Genomic DNA, 22,190 nt, shown 5'->3' on the forward strand with positions numbered 1-22,190 from the left:
TACCGTTAGCTAGTTAACACTTCACTCGACGGCAGGAAACGTTAACTAGTTAACACTTCACTCGACGGCAGGTAACGTTAGCTTGTTTACACTTCACTCGACAGCAGGTAACGTTAGCCTACCGTTAGCTAGTTAACACTTCACTCGACAGCAGGTAACGTTAGCCTACCGTTATCTAGTAAACACTTCACTTGACAGCAGGAAACGTTAGCCTACCGTTAGCTATTTAACACTTCACTTGACAGCAGGAAACGTTAGCCTACCGTTAGCTAGTTAACACTTCACTTGACAGCAGGTAACATTAGCCTACCGTTAGCTAGTTAACACTTCACTTGACAGCAGGTAACGTTACCCGCGTTAGCTAGTTAACACTTCACTCGACGGCAGGTAACGTTAGCCTACCGTTAGCTAGTTAACACTTCACTCGACGGCAGGTAACGTTAGCCTACCGTTAGCTAGTTAACACTTCACTCGACGGCAGGTAACGTTAGCCTACCGTTAGCTAGTTAACACTTCACTTGACAGCAGGTAACGTTAGCCTACCGTTAGCTAGTTAACACTTCACTTGACGGCAGGTAACGTTAGCCTACCGTTAGCTAGTTAACACTTCACTCGACGGCAGGAAACGTTAACTAGTTAACACTTCACTCGACGGCAGGTAACGTTAGCTTGTTTACACTTCACTCGACAGCAGGTAACGTCATACCCGTTAGCTAGTTAACACTTCACTATAGCAGGTAACGTTAGCCTACCGTTATCTAGTAAACACTTCACTTGACAGCAGGAAACGTTAGCCTACCGTTAGCTATTTAACACTTCACTTGACAGCAGGAAACGTTAGCCTACCGTTAGCTAGTTAACACTTCACTTGACAGCAGGTAACATTAGCCTACCGTTAGCTAGTTAACACTTCACTTGACAGCAGGTAACGTTAGCCTAGCGTTAGCTAGTTAACACTTCACTTGACAGCAGTTAACGTTAGCCTACCGTTAACTAGTTAACACTTCACTCGACGGCAGGTAACGTTAGCCTACCGTTAGCTAGTTAACACTTCACTCGACGGCAGGTAACGTTAGCCTACCGTTAGCTAGTTAACACTTCACTTGACAGCAGGAAACGTTAGCCTACCGTTAGCTAGTAAACACTTCACTTGACAGCAGGTAACGTTAGCCTAGCGTTAGCTAGCAGCTGGAGTAAACACGGTGAAAATGCTGACAGCTAAACAGTGTAAAGGGTGTCTGTATTTCACTAGAGAGTAGTTAGTTAGTAGTTAAGTAGTGTGCAGCTGCAGTTATCGGAAAAACAACACAGCCGTGGTGCGTTCACTTGAAACTAGTAAGCTTCGTGGTGCATTCAAAGTTATTGTAAAATACCCTATTACCCTATTTTTTTTTTAGTATCGGTTCAGGCACTGTTTAGGCACCGGCCTATGAAGGTAACCCAGCCTCTGAATTAGCATAAAAACAAAGTATTTATGGAGGTGATACACCGTCTCGTCTCATTGGTTAAACTGGCAGCCAGCGCGTTGCAAGTTTACAATCGTCTCGCCTGAATCTTTGGTCTTAAATCCTCCTGATGTCCTCGGGGGTCAAATCTGACCCATTTTTTAAATAGTTTCTATATCAGAAATTTTGATTTCTTTCAACCTAAAATAAAACAAAATAACGTGGATGGTTCCATACAACGCTCTTCACAAGTTAGAGACAATAGACAATCACTTCTTTTTTATCGCACTATAATCATCTCAACAGACAATTCATTTTCTCTTTTTATTTAAACTATTTGCACATTATCGCTGTACACTTCATATTTGATATATTATTACTGTATATTTGTTTTTATTTATGTGTTTAATTATTGATAATATATGTTGTTTTTATTTGTTGTTTGTATACCTGGAGTGGTAACGAAAATTATTTCCCCCTGGGATTATTAAAGTATTTCTGATTCTGAAGTTAAATAAACGATCAGTCCACTGCTGAATTGATTTTGGGTGTTTTATTCCATTTTATAGCACGTAAAGAAAAAAATTATAATAGAACGTTGAAAAATGTCGGAAAAAGGGGCAAAAATGTCAGACAAAAATGTCGGCAAAATCTTCCAAAAACTTCAAAAGAAAGTGACAAAAAAACTTGGAAAAAAATGACAACGTCCGGAAAAGTGACAAAGACCTGGTAACAGCTTAATAAGAAATGTCAAAAAAGGGCAGACAAAAGTGTCAAAAAAGACGACCAAAACGTTGGAAGGGAGGGAGGGAGGGAGAAGGATGGAAGGAAGGAGGGAGGGAGAAGGATGGAAGGAGGGAGGGAGAGGAGGGGAGGATGTAGGGAAAGGAGGAAGGAAGGGAGGGAGGGAGGGGAGAAAACACAAGGGTTACAGGCCTAGTTATGTAAATGTTGGAGTGGAGCGAGTGTCTGACAGAGGAAGGGAGGGAGGGAAAAAAGAGGGAAGGAGGGAGGGAGGGAGGGAGGGAGGGAGAAAGGAGGGAAGGATGTAGGGAAAGGAGGGGAGGAGGAAAGGAGGGAGGATGTAGGGTCAGGGCCCCCCTGTGGTGCGGGGCCAGACGGGGCTAATGAGCAAAGCTAACATGATGTTAACATTTCTTCAGGGGTCAGCAGTCTGAACAGCTCTGGGGGCCCCTCAGGTCTGCGGGGGCCCTCAATCGCTCGGCATTATGCACATGAATGGACCTGCACAAGAATACACACTCATACATACTCTCTCTCTCTCTCTCTCTCTGTCTCTCTCTCTCTCTCTCTCTCTCTCTTCTCTCTCTCTCTCTCTCTCTCCCTTCTTCCTCTCTTTCTCTTTCTTTTTTTTTTATTTTACTTATATATATATATAATATGTAAATGTATATGTATATATATGTATTTGTGTTGTTTGTTTGTTTGTTTTTGTGTTGTGTGTGTGTGTTGTGTGTGTGTTGTGTGTGTGTTGTGTTTGTGTGTGTGTTTGTGTGTGTGTGTGTTGTTGTGTGTTTGTGTGTTGTGTGTGTGTGTGTGTGTGTGTGTGTGTGTTGTGTTGTGTGTGTGTGTGTTGTGTTGTTGTGTGTTGTTGTTGTGTTTTTTTGTTGTGTGTTGTTTTGTGTGTGTGTGTGTGTTGTTTGTGTTTTGTTTTGTGTGTGTGTGTTGTGTGTTTTTTGTGTGTGTGTATTTATAATTTTTGTATGTTGTTTGTTTGTTTTTTTGTGTTGGTGGGATTTTGTTTGGGTTTTTTCGGGGGTGTCTCTCTACAATCGTACATTTTGTTTAAGTTCTTTGGTTGCTGGGGGTTTGCACTTCTCGGAATCTTCTTTCTCATATATATACTCTACATGATATATATATATTTTTTGCTACACACACATACATACACACTATATATATATATATATATATATATATATATATATATATCAGCCTCCAGAAAAGCGGGGTTTTTTGTGATTATTCTTGGGCAAAATCCTTGATTATGCGCCACGTTTTTTTTTTAAATGCGATGGAATATGCTATATGATATTTATGCAATTTTATGCGCTTGAAATTGCAAGAACTTGCAAAAACTGCAGTTTGATGAAAAAGAGAAAAAAAAGTGATTCCTCTCCCAGCACAATGCTTTTTTTAAACTTAATCTCCAAAAGTAGTTTACAGATATTCAGTCATTGCAATAAGTAAACAAATAAGATACAAAAATATATACAAATAATATAATATGAAAGTAAAAATAAAAGTAATAGTCTAAACAGAGGGAAATAAAAGATACAAAAGAGACAGACTTTCAAAAATCGTTAATAATATATAATAATATAATATACATATTTATATATATAATTGGGTCACTTCGTAACGTTCCCATGGCAATAGGGGAAAATGGCTGCTCTTGTGTGAAGTAAACGCAACATTTTTCAACTTTCTGCTAAGATATATTATGGGACTTTTTCGCAACGAAAATGCGGGGATTATGAAATCATGCAAGCACTGCATATTTTACGAGGAAATCAGCAATTTATGCGGGGAAAGTGCGGCATATTTGAAAAAATGCGCCCCCCCCCGCATAAATATGCAGACTTTGGCTGATTATGCATTGAATTATGCGATCACATAATCACGTTTTTCTGGAGGGACTGATATATATATATATATATATATATATCAGTTGTTTCATTTTAGTTGCATATTATTTAAACATTTTTGTCGCATTTTTTAATTAAATTTTGTTGTGTTTTTGTTGCGTCTTTTTTATGATTTTTTTTCCCGCTTTATTTAGTTGGGTTTTTTTTCGAAGTTTTTCTATCTTCCTCCAACATTTGTCGTTTTGTTGGACTTTTGGCGCCTTTTTCAAGTATTTTTTTGGACAGTTTTTTGACATTTGTTTTTCGCATTTTGCGACTTTGAGTCCTTGAAAAGCGCTATATAAATTAAATTCATTATTATTATTATTATTATTTAATATAATTTTTGCCTTTTTTAGTTTTTTTTAGATGTTTTGTTGCGTATTTTTTAACATTTGTCGCATTTAAAAAAAGAAATTTACGTTTTTTGTTGCCATTTATACTTTCACATGGATCCAATCAACAGCACTGACTGACTTCATCTCTCTGTGAAGGAAGCTGCGTAATATTCCCTCTACGTTCATCTTCACAATACAACTTCTTTATTGAAAGCGCTCATATTCTGCTCATTTTCAGGATCATAATTGTATTTTAAGGTTGTACCAGAATAGGTTTACATGGTTTAATTTTCAAAAAAAACCATATTTTTGTTGTACTGCACATTGCTGCAGCTCCTCTTTTCACCCTGTGTTCAGGTCTCTGTTTTAGCTACAGAGTGAGACATCTTTTCTTCTTCTTCTTCTGTACTATCTTTGATTGCACTCGCACATGCTCAGTAGCTCAGATCGTAGATGATGTCAGCTAGCTCCATAGACAGTAAAAGAAAGGCTGTTTCTCCGACTTCAGTCAGTTCCAAGGCAGGATCAGCTGGGAGACTTCTTCTAAACCAGGGAGCACATGGAAGTAGTTCTTCTGGAGATTATGGTGAACTTGTGTGTGTTGTAGCGGTGCTTTGCTATTGAGAACGAGCTAGCATGTTGCGGTTAGCCAGCTCGTTTCGGCTGGTGCCGTAGAAAGCCGTTCAGATTCTGAACAGCTCACCAGGAGACTGAAGGCAGGACACATTCAGAAACCAGATCTCACTCAGAACACCATGGATGGACTTTAGTCACAGTGTGTATGCGTGTGGAAGCACCAGAGACACAAAATAACACCCCAAATCACCAGAAAAAGTGATATTTTTCATAATATGGGCACTTTAAGTGTCTCTGTTGTAAAACTTGAAACGTGTTCGTGGGCAGAGGGACATGATGAGTTGTATAACAGACTCCATTTAAAAGTGTCTTCCTTCTTTAAAAAGTGATCTTTTGCAAATGCAGTTTGGTTGACGCACTAAAAGATTTTATTCTCTGACATTTAATCCTCCCGCGGCTGACAGAAAACGTTTATTTTGAAGCTCAGCCGGAGTCTCTGCGGCAGTATGAGGAGGTGGATAGGGGAGGTTATAAAAGCACTTTGGGGGGGAGGGGGGGGGAGCAGCGAGAGAGAGTGAGTCAGGCTGATTTAAATCTGTCTCAGAGTCAACAGGACGATTTCCAGCCAACACAAACACATTTAGAGACAATGACGGCGACTACATGAGTCACACAGCAGCAGAATTACAGCTGCAAGGACAACGTGTTGCACATATGGGTTTTTTTGGTTGCATTTTATAATAATTTTTTATTTTATTTTATAATTATTTTATATAATTAAAATTCATATTTAAATAATAATAATATAATTAAAATTTATATTATATTTATATTTTTTTTAGACGTTTTTGTTGCGTATTTGTTGGGTATTTTTTTTTTTAAGATTGTGTCTCTTCCTCCAACATTTGTCGCTTAGTTTGACTTGTTTTTGGCGCCTTTTTCCGAGTATTTTGGACATTGTTTTAACGTATTTTTGCCTTCTTTTTTTTTACGTTTTTATCGCATTCTTAAATTTTCTTTAAAAGGTTTTTTTTTCGCATTTTTTTTGTCATTTTTCAAAAGTTTTAGTTGTGATTTAGTTGCATATTTTTTAACATTTGTCACATTGAAAAAAAGAAATTTAAATTATTTTTTTTGCCATTTATACGTTCACATGGATCCAATCAACAGCATTGACTGACTATATATATATATATATATATATATATATATATATATATATATATATATATATATATATAATATATTACGTGTCTCCATTATAAAACGTTATTTTGCCAGTGTTTTTGGCGCCTTTTTCTAGTATTTTTTGGACACTTTTGGACCGCAAGGACAACGTGTTGCACATATACGGGAAGAGATAATACATTGCGGACGCTCCTACAAACATGGCTGAGAATGATCAGAAACATGAATAAGGTGTTTAAATGCCACAAAATCCTGATTTCTGTTGGATTGCTCCTGCTGGCTTGTCCAGGTTTCTAAAAACCAGGGTTATTATGAGACATTAAATGGTAATTTCATGTCAACCTGTTTGGATCCCCATGCATTTGTGTCTAATCGACTAATGTGAAGTCCAGTATCGAGCAAGAGCGAAGTAACCGGGAGCTGTGAACCGGGCCGTAATGTAATCCTACAGGACAGATGTTCAGCATCAGTTAGCATCCACTAAAAGTTCTGTTTTTGCCGCCGACAGACTCAGATTATTATTCTAAGTGTCTGAGAACATTATGGGATGGATCCCTACAGAGATAGACCTTTTAGTTAAAGAGTAAGATCGTTTTAGTTTAACATGAAACAGCCCCGAAATCACCATCACCAAACTCCACCAGACTCCATGTAAATAATCAGGACTTTTAGCGTGTATAGAGCCAGCATATCTCCACCAGACTCCATGTAAATAATCAGGACTTTTAGCGTGTATAGAGCCAGCATATCTCCACCAGACTCCATTCAAATAATCAGGACTTTTAGTGTGTATAGAGCCAGCATATTTCCACCAGACTCCATGTAAATAATCAGGACTTTTAGCGTGTATAGAGCCAGCATATCTCCACCAGACTCCATGTAAATAATCAGGACTTTTAGTGTGTATAGAGCCAGCATATTTCCACCAGACTCCATGTAAATAATCAGGACTTTTAGCGTGTATAGAGCCAGCATATCTCCACCAGACTCCATTCAAATAATCAGGACTTTTAGTGTGTATAGAGCCAGCATATTTCCACCAGACTCCATGTAAATAATCAGGACTTTTAGCGTGTATAGAGCCAGCATATCTCCACCAGACTCCATTCAAATAATCAGGACTTTTAGTGTGGATAGAGCCAGCATATCTCCACCAGACTCCATGTAAATAATCAGGACTTTTAGCGTGTATAGAGCCAGCATATCTCCACCAGACTCCATGTAAATAATCAGGACTTTTAGAGTGTATAGAGCCAGCATATCTCCACATGTAAATGGGTGAATTAAGGGTTTATTTCAACCAAACCAGAGTGGTGATTGTTGGAACAGTGGAAAGATGAACCAAGACGGCTTTTGATAGTTTTATTTAGTTTCTGTCAGCTTTGAATGAAGTGTGTTTTACGATGATAAAAGTCCTGATTATTTACATGGAGTCTGGTGGAGTTTGGTGATGGTGATTTCGGGGCTGTTTTCATGTTCAAGGCTATGTTTTTGGGTGAAGCCAGAGGTCAAGCTTTGAAGAACATTTTTGGATCTTGGATCAAAATTGAATATCCACTCAGCAGCGATGTTACATACCTTCCTGAGAAACCTTCTTCCAGGGATGAGGAGGGTACATGAAGGCAGCGTTCTGGATCTGATCGTTGATGTCTTCGTCTTCGTTGAAAGGGAACGTCCCGCTGAGACTGAGTTTGACATGAAATACAGAAAATATATTTCAGAATCAAACTGTAATTCAGTTAATAGTTATGTAATGGTGATGATGTCATAGTTCGCTTTTAGGTTTAATATTCTTGTCTTTTGTTGGTCAACATTTGCGGAGGACTACAAGTTACAACTATGAGAAGAAAATGATAATATAAACAGCGGAGTAAAGCGAGCGGTATACTAGCTGTTCCCGACCTGTGCCCAGACACACCATACCCCCCCATCATCACATACCCTTCACCATACCCCCCCATCATCACATACCCTTCACCATACCCCCCCATCATCACATACCCTTCATCATACCCCCCCATCATCACATACCCTTCACCATACCCCCCCATCATCACATACCCTTCATCATACCCCCACATCATCACATACCCTTCACCATACCAGCTATTAGGCTAACCAACATAAAACCATGCTAATCTCTAGATATGGTGAAGGGTATGTGATGATGTGGGGGGGGCTATTTTAATTCCAAAGGCCAAGGGAACTTTATCAGGATGCATAGTATCCTGGATCCATGAAATAACTGGCCTTTAATAATAAAAGTCTGCCTGCCTCTATGGGAATTTAACATAGGGGTGGACTGACTTTAGTTGCCAGTGGTTTAGACACTAATGGCTGTGTGTTGAGTTATTTTGAGGGGACTGCACATTTACACTGTTACACAAGCTGGACACTTAATACTTCACATTGGAGCAAAGTGTAATTTCTTCAGTGTTGTCCCATTAAAAGATATAATGAAATATTTACTAAAATGTGAGGGGTGTACTCACTTTTGTGAGATACTGTACTGTATATAAAAAGAGACTTCAGATACAGTATTAGGGGACCACTAAGGTCTATATAAAAGAGACTTCAGATACAGTATTAGGGGACCACTAAGGCCTATATAAAGAGACTTAAGATACAGTATTAGGGGACCACTAAGGTCTATATAAAAGAGACTTCAGATACAGTATTAGGGGACCACTAAGGTCTATATAAAAGAGACTTCAGATACAGTATTAGGGGACCACTAAGGTCTATATAAAAGAGACTTCAGATACAGTATTAGGGGACCACTAAGGTCTATATAAAAGAGACTTCAGATACAGTATTATGGGACCACTAAGGCCTATATAAAAGAGACTTCAGATACAGTATTAGGGGACCACTAAGGTCTATTATAAAAGAGAGACTTCAGATACAGTATTAGGGGACCACTAAGGCCTATATAAAAGAGACTTCAGACAGTATTAGGGGACCACTAAGGTCTATATAAAAGAGACTTCAGATACAGTATTAGGGGACCACTAAGGCCTATATAAAAAGAGACTTCAGATACAGTATTAGGGGACCACTAAGGCCTATATATATAAAAAGAGACTTCAGATACAGTATTAGGGGACCACTACGGTCTATATAAAAGAGACTTCAGATACAGTATTAGGGGACCACTAAGGCCTATATAAAAGAGACTTCAGATACAGTATTAGGGGACCACTAAGGTCTATATAAAAGAGACTTCAGATACAGTATTAGGGGACCACTAAGGCCTATATAAAAGAGACTTCAGATACAGTATTAGGGGACCACTAAGGTCTATATAAAAGAGACTTCAGATACAGTATTAGGGGACCACTAAGGCCTATATAAAAGAGACTTCAGATACAGTATTAGGGGACCACTAAGGCCTATATAAAAGAGACTTCAGATACAGTATTAGGGGACCACTAAGGGCCCATATAAAAGAGACTTCAGATACAGTATTGGGGACCACTAAGGCCTATATAAAAGAGACTCGAGATACAGTATTAGGGGACCACTAAGGTCTATATAAAAGAGACTTCAGATACAGTATTAGGGGACCACTAAGGCCTATATAAAAGAGACTTCAGATACAGTATTAGGGGACCACTAAGGTCTATATTAAAGAGACTTCAGATACAGTATTAGGGGACCACTAAGGCCTATATAAAAGAGACTTCAGATACAGTATTAGGGGACCACTAAGGCCTATATAAAAGAGACTTCAGATACAGTATTAGGGGACCACTAAGGTCTATATAAAAGAGACTTCAGATACAGTATTAGGGGACCACTAAGGTCTATATAAAAGAGACTTCAGATACAGTATTAGGGGACCACTAAGGCCTATATAAAAGCATCCAAAGAGCACCATGTCATAGTACCTTCAAGTGTCCTACCTGACGTAGATGATGACCCCGACCGACCACATGTCCAGCGAGCGGTTGTAGCCTTTGTTTCTCAGGACCTCGGGAGCGAGGTACGCCGGCGTGCCGACCACAGAACGCCTGAACGACTTCTCGCCGATGATCCGAGCGAAGCCGAAGTCACACAGCTTCACCTGAAACAAGACGAGAGCCGTGGGACACAAACCTCTGTCTTCTCTTGGTCTTTTTTTTAACGGTTTGTTCTGAGATACAGACTCATATCTGGACCGGAGACGGGAACGATCGTTTCTGTCTGCTTTGAATGAAGTGTTTCACCATTACACAATTACTGTTTATTTAAAAATTATATTAAAATTATTTATTTTCAGAATCTGAAAAACATAAATAAACACAAGAAACTTACATCTGGAAGACTGAGAAGACACACACACACATATATATATACATACATATATACATACATACATATACATACATATTTATATGTGTATATGTATGTGTGTATATATACTTATGTTGTAGTTGGTAATAATATAACACACACATACATATACGTAATATATATATATATATACATAATAACATATATATATATATATATGTGTAATGTTATGTTAATATATACGATATATATATATAATAATATAATAATGCATATATATGTGTTTGTAATCATGTATATATAAAAATAATAATAATATGATACGTATATGTAATAATAGCCATCAACATATATATATATATATATATACACATATATATATATATAATATATACATACCACACATACATAATATGCTTATAATATAATAATACTAATACAATAATATCTATATATATATATACTATATATAATAATGTATGTATATACATATATATATACACTTATATATATATACACACTACATCAACATATTATATAATAAACATACATACTACGTACACATATTACACATTGTATATATATATATATATATATATCAAATATATAATAATAATACTACTGCTCACACATACATACATACATACATACATACATATATATATATATAATGTACAGGCAAAAGTTTGGACACACCTTCTCATTCAATGTGTTCCTTTTTATTTTCATGACTATTTACATTGTAGATTCTCACCTGAAGGCATCAAAACTATGAATGAACACATATGGAATTATGTATTATTAAAAAGTGTGAAATAACTGAAAACATGTCTTATATTTTAGATTCTTCAAAGTAGCCACCCTTGCTTTTTATTAATAGGGAAAAACTCTCCACTAATGAACCCTGACAAAGCACACCTGTGAAGGTAAACCATTTCAGGTGACTACCTCATGAAGCTCATTGAGAGAGAACACCAAGGGTTTGCAGAGTTATCAAAAAAAAAAGGGGTGGCTACTTTGAAGAATCTAAAATATAAGACATGCTTTCAATTATTTCACACTTTTCTAAGTACATAATCACAACAATAGTGTGCCTTTTGGCCCAATAGCATGAAAAATAAAGGAACACGTTAATGAGAAGGTGTGTCCAACCTTTGCCTGCTAAAAAAAAAAAAAAAATATATATATAGAGAGAGTGAGATAGGAGATATATATATATATACATATATATATATATGTGTGTGTGCCTTCCTCGTCTTAGTGTGTTTGTTTTACTCAGTTAAGTGCGCGCAGAAGTCCAGGTGGTGTTCATTCCATAGTTATGTACCATGTGTTTCAAGGGAGCCAGTACATGTTCCACCACCATCTGCATGAACACACACAGGTTTCCCATACATGCCTGCCGTCTTTTTTTTTTTTTTTTTTTTTTTTTTTTTTTTTTTTTTTTTTTTTTTTTGTGTTTTTTGTTTTTGTTTTGTGTGGTTGTTTTACTGTGTGTGTCTGCGCACTTGGGGCGTTTTGGTTTTAGGTGCGTGTTTTAGTGGGGCGCCGCGCCCCTCTGCGGGCCCCCCCCCCCCCCCCCCCCCCCCCCCCCCCCCCCCCCTTCCCCCCCCCCCTTTTCCCCCCCCCCCCCCCCCCCCCCCCTTCCCCCCCCCACACACATCACACACAACCAAAAATACCACCACACTTATACACACACACACACACACAAAAACAAATATGTAAGGTTTCGTGTATATACACGAGTATTGAAGAAACACACAGCTAGTCATCACACACACATATTTATATATGTATAGTGTGTGTATTATGCACAATAATGAGCACATGAAACATTTAGCTCACACACACACACACTTTCTGTAGTATATGTCGTGTGTGTCCATATTGTTATTGATGTATATTCTCTCTGTGTTTGTGTCCGTGGTGATTATATTGAAATATATGTGTGTGTGTGTGTGGTGTGTTATGTGTGTGCATTATTATGTGTGTGTATGTAGATGTGTGTATATATGTGTGTGTGTGTGTGTGTGTTATTGTGTGTATATATGTGGTGTGTATATGTGTGTGTTATATGTGTGTGTGTGTGTGTGTGCGTGTGTGTGTATTGTGTGTTACCTGTGTGTGTGTGTGTTTCACCACCTGTGTGTGTGTGTGTGTGTGTGTGTGTGTGTGTGTATGTGTGTGTGTGTGTTACCTGTGTGTGTGTGTGTTACCTGTGTGTGTGTGTGTGTGTGTGTGTGTGTGTGTGTGTGTGTGTGCTGTTGTGTGTTTGTTTATGTGTGTGTGTGTGTGTGTGTGTGTGTGTTACCTGTGTGTGTGTGTTACCTGTGTGTGTGTGTGTGTGTGTGTTGTGTGTGTTACCTGTGTGTGTGTGTTACCTGTGTGTGTGTGTGTGTGTTTACCTGTGTGTGTACCTGTGTGTGTGTGTGTACCTGTGTGTGTGTGTGTGTGTGTCTTACCTGTGTGTGTGTGTGTGTTGTGTGTGTGTGTGTGTGTTACTGTGTGTGTGTGTGTGTGTGTTACCTGTGTGTGTGTGTGTGTGTGTGTGTGTGTGTGTGTTACCTGTGTGTGTGTGTGTGTGTTGTGTGTGTGTGTGTTACCTGTGTGACGATGAACTTGGTGATCCTCTCTGGCAGTCGTCCCTTCTCACTGGACAGGACCATCTCCAGCATGTCTCCGTGCAGCTTCTCCATGACGACGAACACTCTCTCCGGCGTCTCGAACATGCAGTCCAGGTTGACCACGCCGGGGTGGTGCAAGCTCTGGAGGAAGAGGAAGAGGAGGAGGAAGAGGAAGAGGAAGAGGAGGGATGTAGATTATATTCTGTGTTGAGCTGTCAGATGATGACCATAATATATCGTACCGTCTCTGTCGGGCAAAAACCTTCTACATCCAACGGCTAATTTGAAATCATTTTATTGTGCTTTTTAAGCTCAGTCCTGACACTGTTTAACCCTTGTCTTGTCCTGTCTTGTCCTGTCTTGACTTGTCTTGTCTTGTCTTGTCTTGTCTTGTCTTGTCTTGTCTTGTCTGTCCTGACTTGTCTTGTCTTGTCTTGTCTTGTCTTGTCCTGTCTTGTCTTGTCTTGTCTTGTCTTGTCTTGTCTTGTCTTGTCTTGTCTTGTCTTGTATTGTCTTGTCTTGACTTGTATTGTCTTGTCTTGTATTGTCTTGTCCTGTCTTGACTTGACTTGACTTGTCTTGTCCTGTCTTGTCTTGTCCTGTCTTGTCCTGTCTTGACTTGTATTGTCTTGTCTTGTCTTGTCTTGACTTGTATTGTCCTGTCCTGTCTTGACTTGTATTGTCTTGTCTTGTCTTGACTTGTATTGTCCTGTCCTGTCTTGTCTTGTGTATTGTCCTGTCCTGTCTTGTGTCTTGTCTTGACTTGTCTTGTCTTGTCTTGTCTTGTCTTGTCTTGTCCTGACTTGTCTTGTCTTGTCTTGTCTTGTCCTGACTTGTCTTGTCCTGACTTGTCTTGTCTTGTCTTGTCTTGTCTTGTCTTGTCTTGTCTTGTCGTGTCTTGTCGTGTCTTGTCAGGACTTGTATTGTCTTGTCTTGTATTGTCTTGTCCTGTCTTGACTTGACTTGTCTTGTCCTGTCTTGTCTTGTCCTGTCTTGTCCTGTCTTGACTTGTATTGTCTTGTCTCGTCTTGTCTTGACTTGTATTGTCCTGTCCTGTCTTGACTTGTATTGTCTTGTCCTGTCCTGTCCTGTCTTGTCCTGTATTGTCCTGTCCTGTCTTGTCCTGTCTTGTCTTGTCCTGTCCTGTATTGTCTTGTCCTGTCCTGTCTTGTCTTGTCTTGTCCTGTCTTTTCCTGTCTTGTCTTGTCTTGTCCTGTCCTGTCCTGACTTGTATTGTCTTGTCCTGTCTTGTCCTGTCCTGTATTGTCTTGTCTTGTCTTGTCCTGTCCTGTCCTGTCTTGTCTTGTCTTGTCTTGTCTTGTCCTGTCCTGACTTGTATTGTCTTGTCCTGTCTTGTCCTGTCCTGTATTGTCTTGTCTTGTCCTGTCTTGTCTTGTCCTGTCCTGTCCTGACTTGTCTTGTCCTGTCCTGTCTTGTATTGTCTTGTCTTGTCCTGTCTTGTCCTGTCTTGTCCTGTCTTGTACTGTCTTGTCTTGACTTGTCCCGTCTTGTCTTGACTTGTCCCGTCCTGTCTTGTCTCGTCCTGTCTTGTCCTGTCTGGTCTCGTCTTATCCTGTCTGGTCTCGTCTTATCCTGTCGTCCCGTTGACCGTGCAACTTTTAGATTTTTATGATCAGAATTTCAAATTCAAACTTTTTTTCCAACATTTTGGCCTCTTTCCCGATATTTTTGTCACTTTTCCTGATGCTTTTCTCCCATTTTTAGAAGTTTTTGAATCTTTTCCTGGCATTTCTTGTCACTTTTTTCGACGTTTTTGTCACTTTCTTCCAAGTTTTGTTTTTTGGTCGCTTCTTCCAATGTTTTTGTCGTTTTTTTTCTGCGCTTTTTTAGTTTTTAAAATCTATTTCTCAAATTCTTGTCATGTTTTTCAATGTTCTCTCATCAAATATTTCATCAAATGCTATAAAATTGAATAAAACACCCAAATTCAATGAAAGTAGTGAACTGTTGATTTATTTAACTTGTGAAGAGCGTTGTATGGAACCATTTTTTTTGACAATTTGGTTGAAAGAAACCCAAATTTCTGATATAATTGATATGATATAATCTGATATGATTAAAAGGTCCCATGGCATGACCTTTAACCATCAATCAGTGTTGTTTGAGTGCTTTCAGATATATTTTAGGAAATTATGCCTGTGTGTCTGTCGAAAAAAGATTATTTTTAAATAAATTAATCTGAAGAAATCAAATCAAAGTTATAATATTCCCAAAAAGTGTCGGTAACGGAGCAGACATGAAGTGACGCGAGCGGTGTTTTTCTGTGCAGGTGTGCGGTGCAGGTTGAGCAGCGCTGGAATATTACGGGATGTCACACCCCTACAGTGTTGCTACGGTAATGAAGTCGTTCACGACAGGAAGTCTCATCACTGGCAGCAGCACTGCTGTGCGTGTGTGTGTATGTGTTCGATGTGTGTGTATTGTGTCTGTGTGTGTGTGTGTAGCGTCTCTGTGTATATGTTTGGTGTGTGGCTTTTGTGTGTGTGTGTGTGTGTGTGTGCCTGTGTTGTGTGGCTTATGTGTGCTGTGTGTTGGTTGTGTGTTGTATGTGTGGATTCGTGCGTGTGTACATGTGGGTGTGCATGTGTGTGTGTTGTACGTGTGTGTGTGTGCGCACATGTCTGTGTGTGTGGGTGTGTGCCTGTGTGCGCTTTTGTGTGTTCGTGCCAGTGTGCGCTTGTGTGTGTGTGTGTGTGTGTGTGTGCATGTGTGTGTGTGTGTGTGTGCACTTGTGTGTCTGTGTGTTTGTGTGTATGTGCGCGTGCGTTTGTGCGTGTGTACATGTGGGTGTGCATGTGTGTTGTACGTGTGTGTGTGTGTGTGTGTGCATGGGTGTGTCTATGTGCATGTTTGTGCATGCTTGTGTGTATGCGTGCGTGTCTGTGCGTGTGTCTGTGTGTCTGTGTGCATGCGTGCTTGTGTGTATGGGTGCGTGTGTGTGTCTGTGTGTGTCTGTGCGTGTGTGCGTGTTACTGTGTGTGTGTGTGTGATATGTGTGTGTGTCTGTGTGTGTGTGTCTGTGCGTGTTACTGTGTGTCTGTGTGTCATGTGTGTGTGTGTGTCTGTGTGTGTGTGTGTCTGTGTGTGTGTGTCTGTGCGTGTTACTGTGTGCTGTGTGTGCATGTGTGTGTCTGTGCATGTGTGTGTGTGTGTCGCGGCGTGTGTGTCTGTGCGTGTGTGTCTGGCTGTGTGTGTGTGTGTGTCTGTGCGTTGTGTGTGTCTGTGTGTGTGTGTGTCTGTGCGTGTGTGCGCAATGTGTGTGTGTGTGTGCGCAGTCTGTGTGTGTGTGTCTGTGTGTGTGTGTGTCTGTGTGTTGTCGAGCGTGTATTGTCTGTGGTGTGTGTGTCTGTGTGTCTGTGTGTGTGTGCATGTGTGTGTTCATGTGTGTGTGTGTGTCTGTGTGTGTGTGTGTGTCTGTCGTGTGTGTGTCTGTGCATGTGTCTGTGTGTGTGTGTGTGTGTGTGTGTGTGTGTGTGTGTGTGTGTGTGTGTCTGTGCATGTGTCTGTGTGTGTGTGTGTGTCTGTGTGTGTGTGTGTGTGTGTGTGTGTGTGTGTGTGTGTGTGTGTCTGTGTGTGTGTACCTGCAGGATGGCCACCTCGTTGCGTAGCTGACTCTCCTGTTTGGTGGGGAAGCGAAGTTTGTCGATGATCTTGATTGCGACGTCTCGGCCAGACTTCCGGTGTTTACCTGCACGAAAACCCCCAAAACACCAACATCGAAAACACACTCTACGACAACACAATATTATATTACATCTCATACACTAAAGCCCTGTTCACACGGGACTTACAGGCAAAACAGAAGATTAAAGGTCCCATGGCATGAAAATTTCACTTTATGAGGTTTTTAACATTAATATGAGTTTCCCCAGCCTGCCTATGGTCCCCAGTGGCTAGAAATGGTGATAGGTGACCACTAAGGTCTATATAAAAGAGACTTCAGATACAGTATTAAGGACCACTAAGGTCTATATTAAAGAGACTTCAGATACAGTAGAAGGGACCACTAAGGCCTATATAAAAGAGAGCTTCAGATACAGTATTAGGGGACCACTAAGGTCTATATAAAAGAGACTTCAGATACAGTATTAGGGGACCACTAAGGTCTATATAAAAGAGACTTCAGATACAGTTAGGAGACCACTAAGGTCTATATAAAAGAGACTTCAGATACAGTATTAGGGGGACCACTAAGGTCTATATAAAAGAGACTTCAGATACAGTATTAGGGGACCCACTAAGGTCTATATTAAAGAGACTGCAGATACAGTATTAGGGGACCACTAAGGTCTATATAAAAGAGAGCTTCAGATACAGTATTAGGGGACCACTAAGGTCTATATAAAAGAGACTTCAGATACAGTATTAGGGGACCACTAAGGTCTATATAAAAGAGACTTCAGATACAGTATTAGGGGACCACTAAGGTCTATATAAAAGGAACTTCAGATACAGTATTAGGGGACCACTAAGGTCTATATAAAAGCATCCAAAGAGCACCATGTCATGGGACCTTTAAAAAAGCTCCAGTTTGAAGGTTTTAATATTTAATACGATAATGGCATTTCTTCTGTTGAGTCAGAGAGATTGGAGGTCAAGGATGGATCAAAACTGTCATGATTTCTTCCCATGATGCACTCTGTTGTGTCTCAGCTGGTGTTAAAACATCTCTTCGCTGATTTGCGACTCGACCGACTTGTCGAACCAGAAATTTAAGTCCTAACTTTTGGATCGACTTCGGATTAGATTTCCCTCCAAGTGTCCGAGAGAGAGAATCAGTTACTGCCGCTTTAAATGTCGTAACTTGTAGGTTTTTACCTCCGTAGACGATGCCAAACTGTCCCGAGCCGAGAACTTCGTCCGGGAAGATCTGATACACGGAGTTGATATCCTGAGAAACAGAATCACCAATTATTTAGGATAAATCCCATCAATCGTTCAACATGGTTGAATAAAGAGTAAAAATGCACGCTTAGAAGTCAAATAAATCACTAAAAATCGCTTAAAGAGACATGCACACTCTGCTAAAACATGGAGCAGGGTAACACTTTACAATAAGGTACACAAAAAACTAGGTAGTTACTGTTATTGAAAGGGTAGTTACCCCTTTTCAAAGGGTAGTTACTGTTTTTCAAAGGTGTAGTTACCCTTTTTCAGAAGGGAAAGAAAAAAAAAAAGGGATATTTTGTGTTTTATTATTTATGTTATTTTTTTTTTTTTTTTTTTTTTTTTTTTTTTTTTTTTTTTTTTTTTTTGTTTTTTGTTTTTTGTTTTTTTTTTTTTTTTTGTTTTTTTGTGTTTTTATTTTTTTATTTTTTTATAATTTTTTTTTTTGAAGTTTTTTGTATTTGTGTTTTTTTATTTTTTATTTGTTATACTGCTCTTATTTTTATATCATGTGGCTGTTTTATGTTTTGTGTGGACCCCAGGAAGTAGCTGATATTCTGCTCATGGGGATCCTAATAAAAATCCAAAATCAAATCTTGCATGTTTTGTTGTTATGATCAAAAATTGAGCTGGTTTGACGATAGAAACATCCAGAACACAGGACCTTCTTCCTGTGTTTACGTTCTTGCTCCCGCCCTCCCCAGACACATCCGACCAATAAGAGGAGTGAACGTTCTTGCGTGGTTTATAATGACGCATTTTGGTACGCTTGGATTTTCCAAATCCACTTTTGCTAGTTTGATGGTGGTAAAAAAAGGGTCCTGTGTGCCGGGCGCCTGGTCCTAAAGGGTTGTACTTAGTGTCTTCATTAATCAGAGGTGTGTTTTGTGCGTAACATACAATCAACCAATCAGAGATCATCTCCCATTCCCTTTAAAAGCCAGTTTGGACCTTGGAGCATTGCTGTTATGATGGAGGATTTGCACCGTAATATTTTTATTTGTAATCTTCTGTATGTGTGTGTGTGTGTGTGTGTGTGTGTGTGTGTAACAAGCATAGTGTGTGCGCGCTGTGCACGAGCCTAGGAGCATTTTACTAATGCTCTGTTAAAATAACAATGAAATGCTGCGTTATTGACTTTAGACCAGGTTTTTGTTGGTCAATGGCGCGATCACTTCCTGCTGCCTCGAGATAGCAATACTCCCAGAATGCACCTGAACACACCTCCCTGTAAGCCCAGCACGCCCAGAATGCACCTGAACACACCTCCCTGTAAGACCAGCACGCCCAGAATGCACCTGAACACACCTCCCTGTAAGACCATGGGGCCACAGATGGGCGCAGGTGCATTTGCTATTTAATCGACGTGGGCGCTGGACGGGAAACTGACAACTGGGTCGGTCTTAAACTAGCAGAGACACTTGGGTCGGGCTTTGAGCAGCGCCGGGTGCAAGATAGGGGCCCAACAGGAATAAAATGACTCTTTTTTTTTACTTAGTTTCTTTCCCCAACCCAAAGCCATCGGCTCTGAAAAGTTCTGAGTTGGTTTGACGGAAAGCTGCTGCAAGTGAAGAGCAGGAAGGCGCGGCCGTGTGACAGAAAGTGGGTCCAACAAAAAAGCGAGCGGCATCAATTCATCACCTGCTGGCGGAGTTTTTCAGAAAAGCGTCTTGTGCTTTTTGTGGCGGCGAGCCCACTGCGTGTAACCGCGCGGCGCCAGTGATCTGCCACAGCTTTGACACCAAAACTGCTAAATATTTTCTCCTTGTCTGCAATCACGTCTCCCCTTTTCTCCCCCGTTAGCTGACAGCCTAATATCACACCTCAAGCAAAAGATGACAGAAATACAATATTATAAACCCCCCTTTCCCCGAGCCGCGCTGCCTAATTACCATCCGTTGCCATGGAAACCGTATGGCTGAGTGAGTAATCACAGTAATCTCCATTCGAGGTGCTTGAAGACGTGCTCACCTTGGAGACGAAGGTGCACGGAAATGGGACTGGATGTTCTCTGCGGTTACATTTGCATGAATAGTTTGCAGACAGTTCATGTAAATCTGTATGTAAATCTTTAGGATGTAAATGCACCGGAGTGTCTGATGCACATCGTCCTGCTCAGGGAAACATGTACATGAATAAATATGAGCTACCTCCCCCACAGTCAAAAAGGGAAGTTGAAAAAAGGGGACAAAAATGTCAAAAAATACATCAAAAGCATTAAAAAATGTTGGGAAAAGGGGCAGAAATAGGGTGACCAGACGTCGGGACAGTCCCGAAATCCAAGCAGTTGTCCCGAATCCAGAATCCTGCCCTAATGTCCCGAAAATTTGAGCAAAGTGTCAAGAGCAGAGTCTGGAGTAGTTCTAGTCTGATTGAACATTAAAAAGTGTTCATGGTGGTTTTTAATGGAGTCGTCCTGCAGCTGCAGCTCCCGTCACCACCCGAGTTCATGATTTTAATGATTTTTTATTTGTATTTTTGGGTTTACAAGACATACAGTTGAGTTTCTGAATAAAAATAATGAAACATTTTGGTGCAGAGTTTCGAAATTCATGTTATGTTACTGTCTCGTCCCGAATTTTACCCATTCTCATCTGGTCACCCTAGGCAGAAATATAGAAAAATATGCGACAAAAATGTCGAAAGAAGCATGAAAAATGGCGACAAATGCAACAAAAGAGACGAAAACGCTGAAAACAAGTGACAAAAATGTAGAAAAAAAAAAGCAGAAATACAAAAGTCAAAAGCATTTAAAAAACGTTGAAAAAAAAGGGGCAGAAATATAGAAAAAATGCGACAAAAACTTTGAAAGAAGCAACAAAAATGGCGAAAGAAGCATGAAAAATGGCGACAAATGCGATAAAAGAGACGAAAACGCTGAAAACAAGGGACAAACACGTCCAAAAAAAGCCAGAAAAAGACATCAAAAACGTGAAAAAACTTTGAAAAAAAAAGGTGAAGAGATATAGAAAAAATTCGACAAAAATCGTGGAAAGATAAAAGTTGAAAAAAAATGACAAAAACACAGAAATAAGCACAGAAAAAAACATCAAAGGGGTTGACAAAAAACACATTGGAAAAAGGAGCAGAAAGACATGACTATTTACATTGTAGATTCTCACTGAAGGCATCAAAACTATGAATGAACACATATGGAATTATGTACTTAACAAAAAAGTGTGAAATAACTGAAAACATGTCTTATATTTTAGATTCTTCAAAGTAGCCACCCTTTGCTTTTTTATTAATAAGGGAAAAACTTCCACTAATGAACCCTGACAAAGCACACCTGTGAAGGTAAAACCATTTCAGGTGACTACCTCATGAAGCTCATTGAGAGAACACCAAGGGTTTGCAGAGTTATCAAAAAAAGCAAAGGGTGGCTACTTTGAAGAATCTAAAATATAAGACATGTTTTCAGTTATTTCACACTTTTTTGTTAAGTACATAATTCCATATGTGTTCATTCATAGTTTTGATGCCTTCAGTGAGAATCTACAATGTAAATAGTCATGAAAATAAAAAGGAAACGCATTGAATGAGAAGGTGTGTCCAAACTTTTGGCCTGTACTGTACGAACCGAAGATACGTTGATAATTCACCAACTTTTTTATAGTCTGAATTATTCAGTCATCGATATATTTAAAAAATTGTAAACAAGTTTCCAGACTGTTTGAGAAAAAGTACAAAACTGCAAAATGAATTACTTCTTTTATAATGTTGTGGAGTTCAGTGGGAGACAAGGGAACAATTTGTCGGGATGTGTGTGTGTGTGTCTCTCTGTGTTTCTGTGTGTGTGTATGTGTATGTGTGCGCGTGTGTGTTTGTGTGTGTGTCTCTTTGTTTCTGTGTGTGTGCGTGTGTGTGTATGTGTGTGTGCGTGCATGTGTGCGTGTCTGTGTGTCTCTGTGTGTGTGTGTTTGTGTCTGTGTGTGTGTGTCTCTCTGTGTTTCTGTGTGTGTGTGTGTGTGTGTGTCTGTGTGCATGTGCGCGTGCATACGTGTGTGTCTGTGTGTCTTTGTATGCGTCTATGTGTGTGTGTGTGCGCGTGTGTGTCTGTGTGTCTGTGCGTGTGTGTGTGTGTGTTTGTGTCTCTGTGTGTGTGTCTGTGTGTCTCTCTGTGTTTCTGTGTGTATGTGTGTGTGTGTCTGTGTGCATGTGTGTGTCTGTGTATGCGTCTATGTG

At 39.7% G+C, this 22,190-nt stretch overlaps 1 protein-coding gene across 1 annotated transcript in view; it reads right to left on the reverse strand.

The window, feature by feature from the left end:
- Positions 1-22,190, reverse strand: part of prkd1 (protein kinase D1) — an 83,962-nt gene that overhangs the window by 7,579 nt on the left and 54,193 nt on the right. Inside the window, exons 14-18 of the mRNA XM_039785450.1 lie at positions 17,937-18,009; positions 16,700-16,806; positions 13,039-13,238; positions 10,101-10,295; positions 7,774-7,880 (exon numbers count right to left, since the gene is read on the reverse strand). Coding sequence (XP_039641384.1) covers positions 7,774-7,880; positions 10,101-10,295; positions 13,039-13,238; positions 16,700-16,806; positions 17,937-18,009 — 682 coding nt within the window. The remainder of the gene's footprint in view (positions 1-7,773; positions 7,881-10,100; positions 10,296-13,038; positions 13,239-16,699; positions 16,807-17,936; positions 18,010-22,190) is intronic.

Source organism: Perca fluviatilis, chromosome 20, assembly GCF_010015445.1.
Source record: "Perca fluviatilis chromosome 20, GENO_Pfluv_1.0, whole genome shotgun sequence".
Taxonomy (NCBI): Eukaryota; Metazoa; Chordata; class Actinopteri; order Perciformes; family Percidae; genus Perca; species Perca fluviatilis.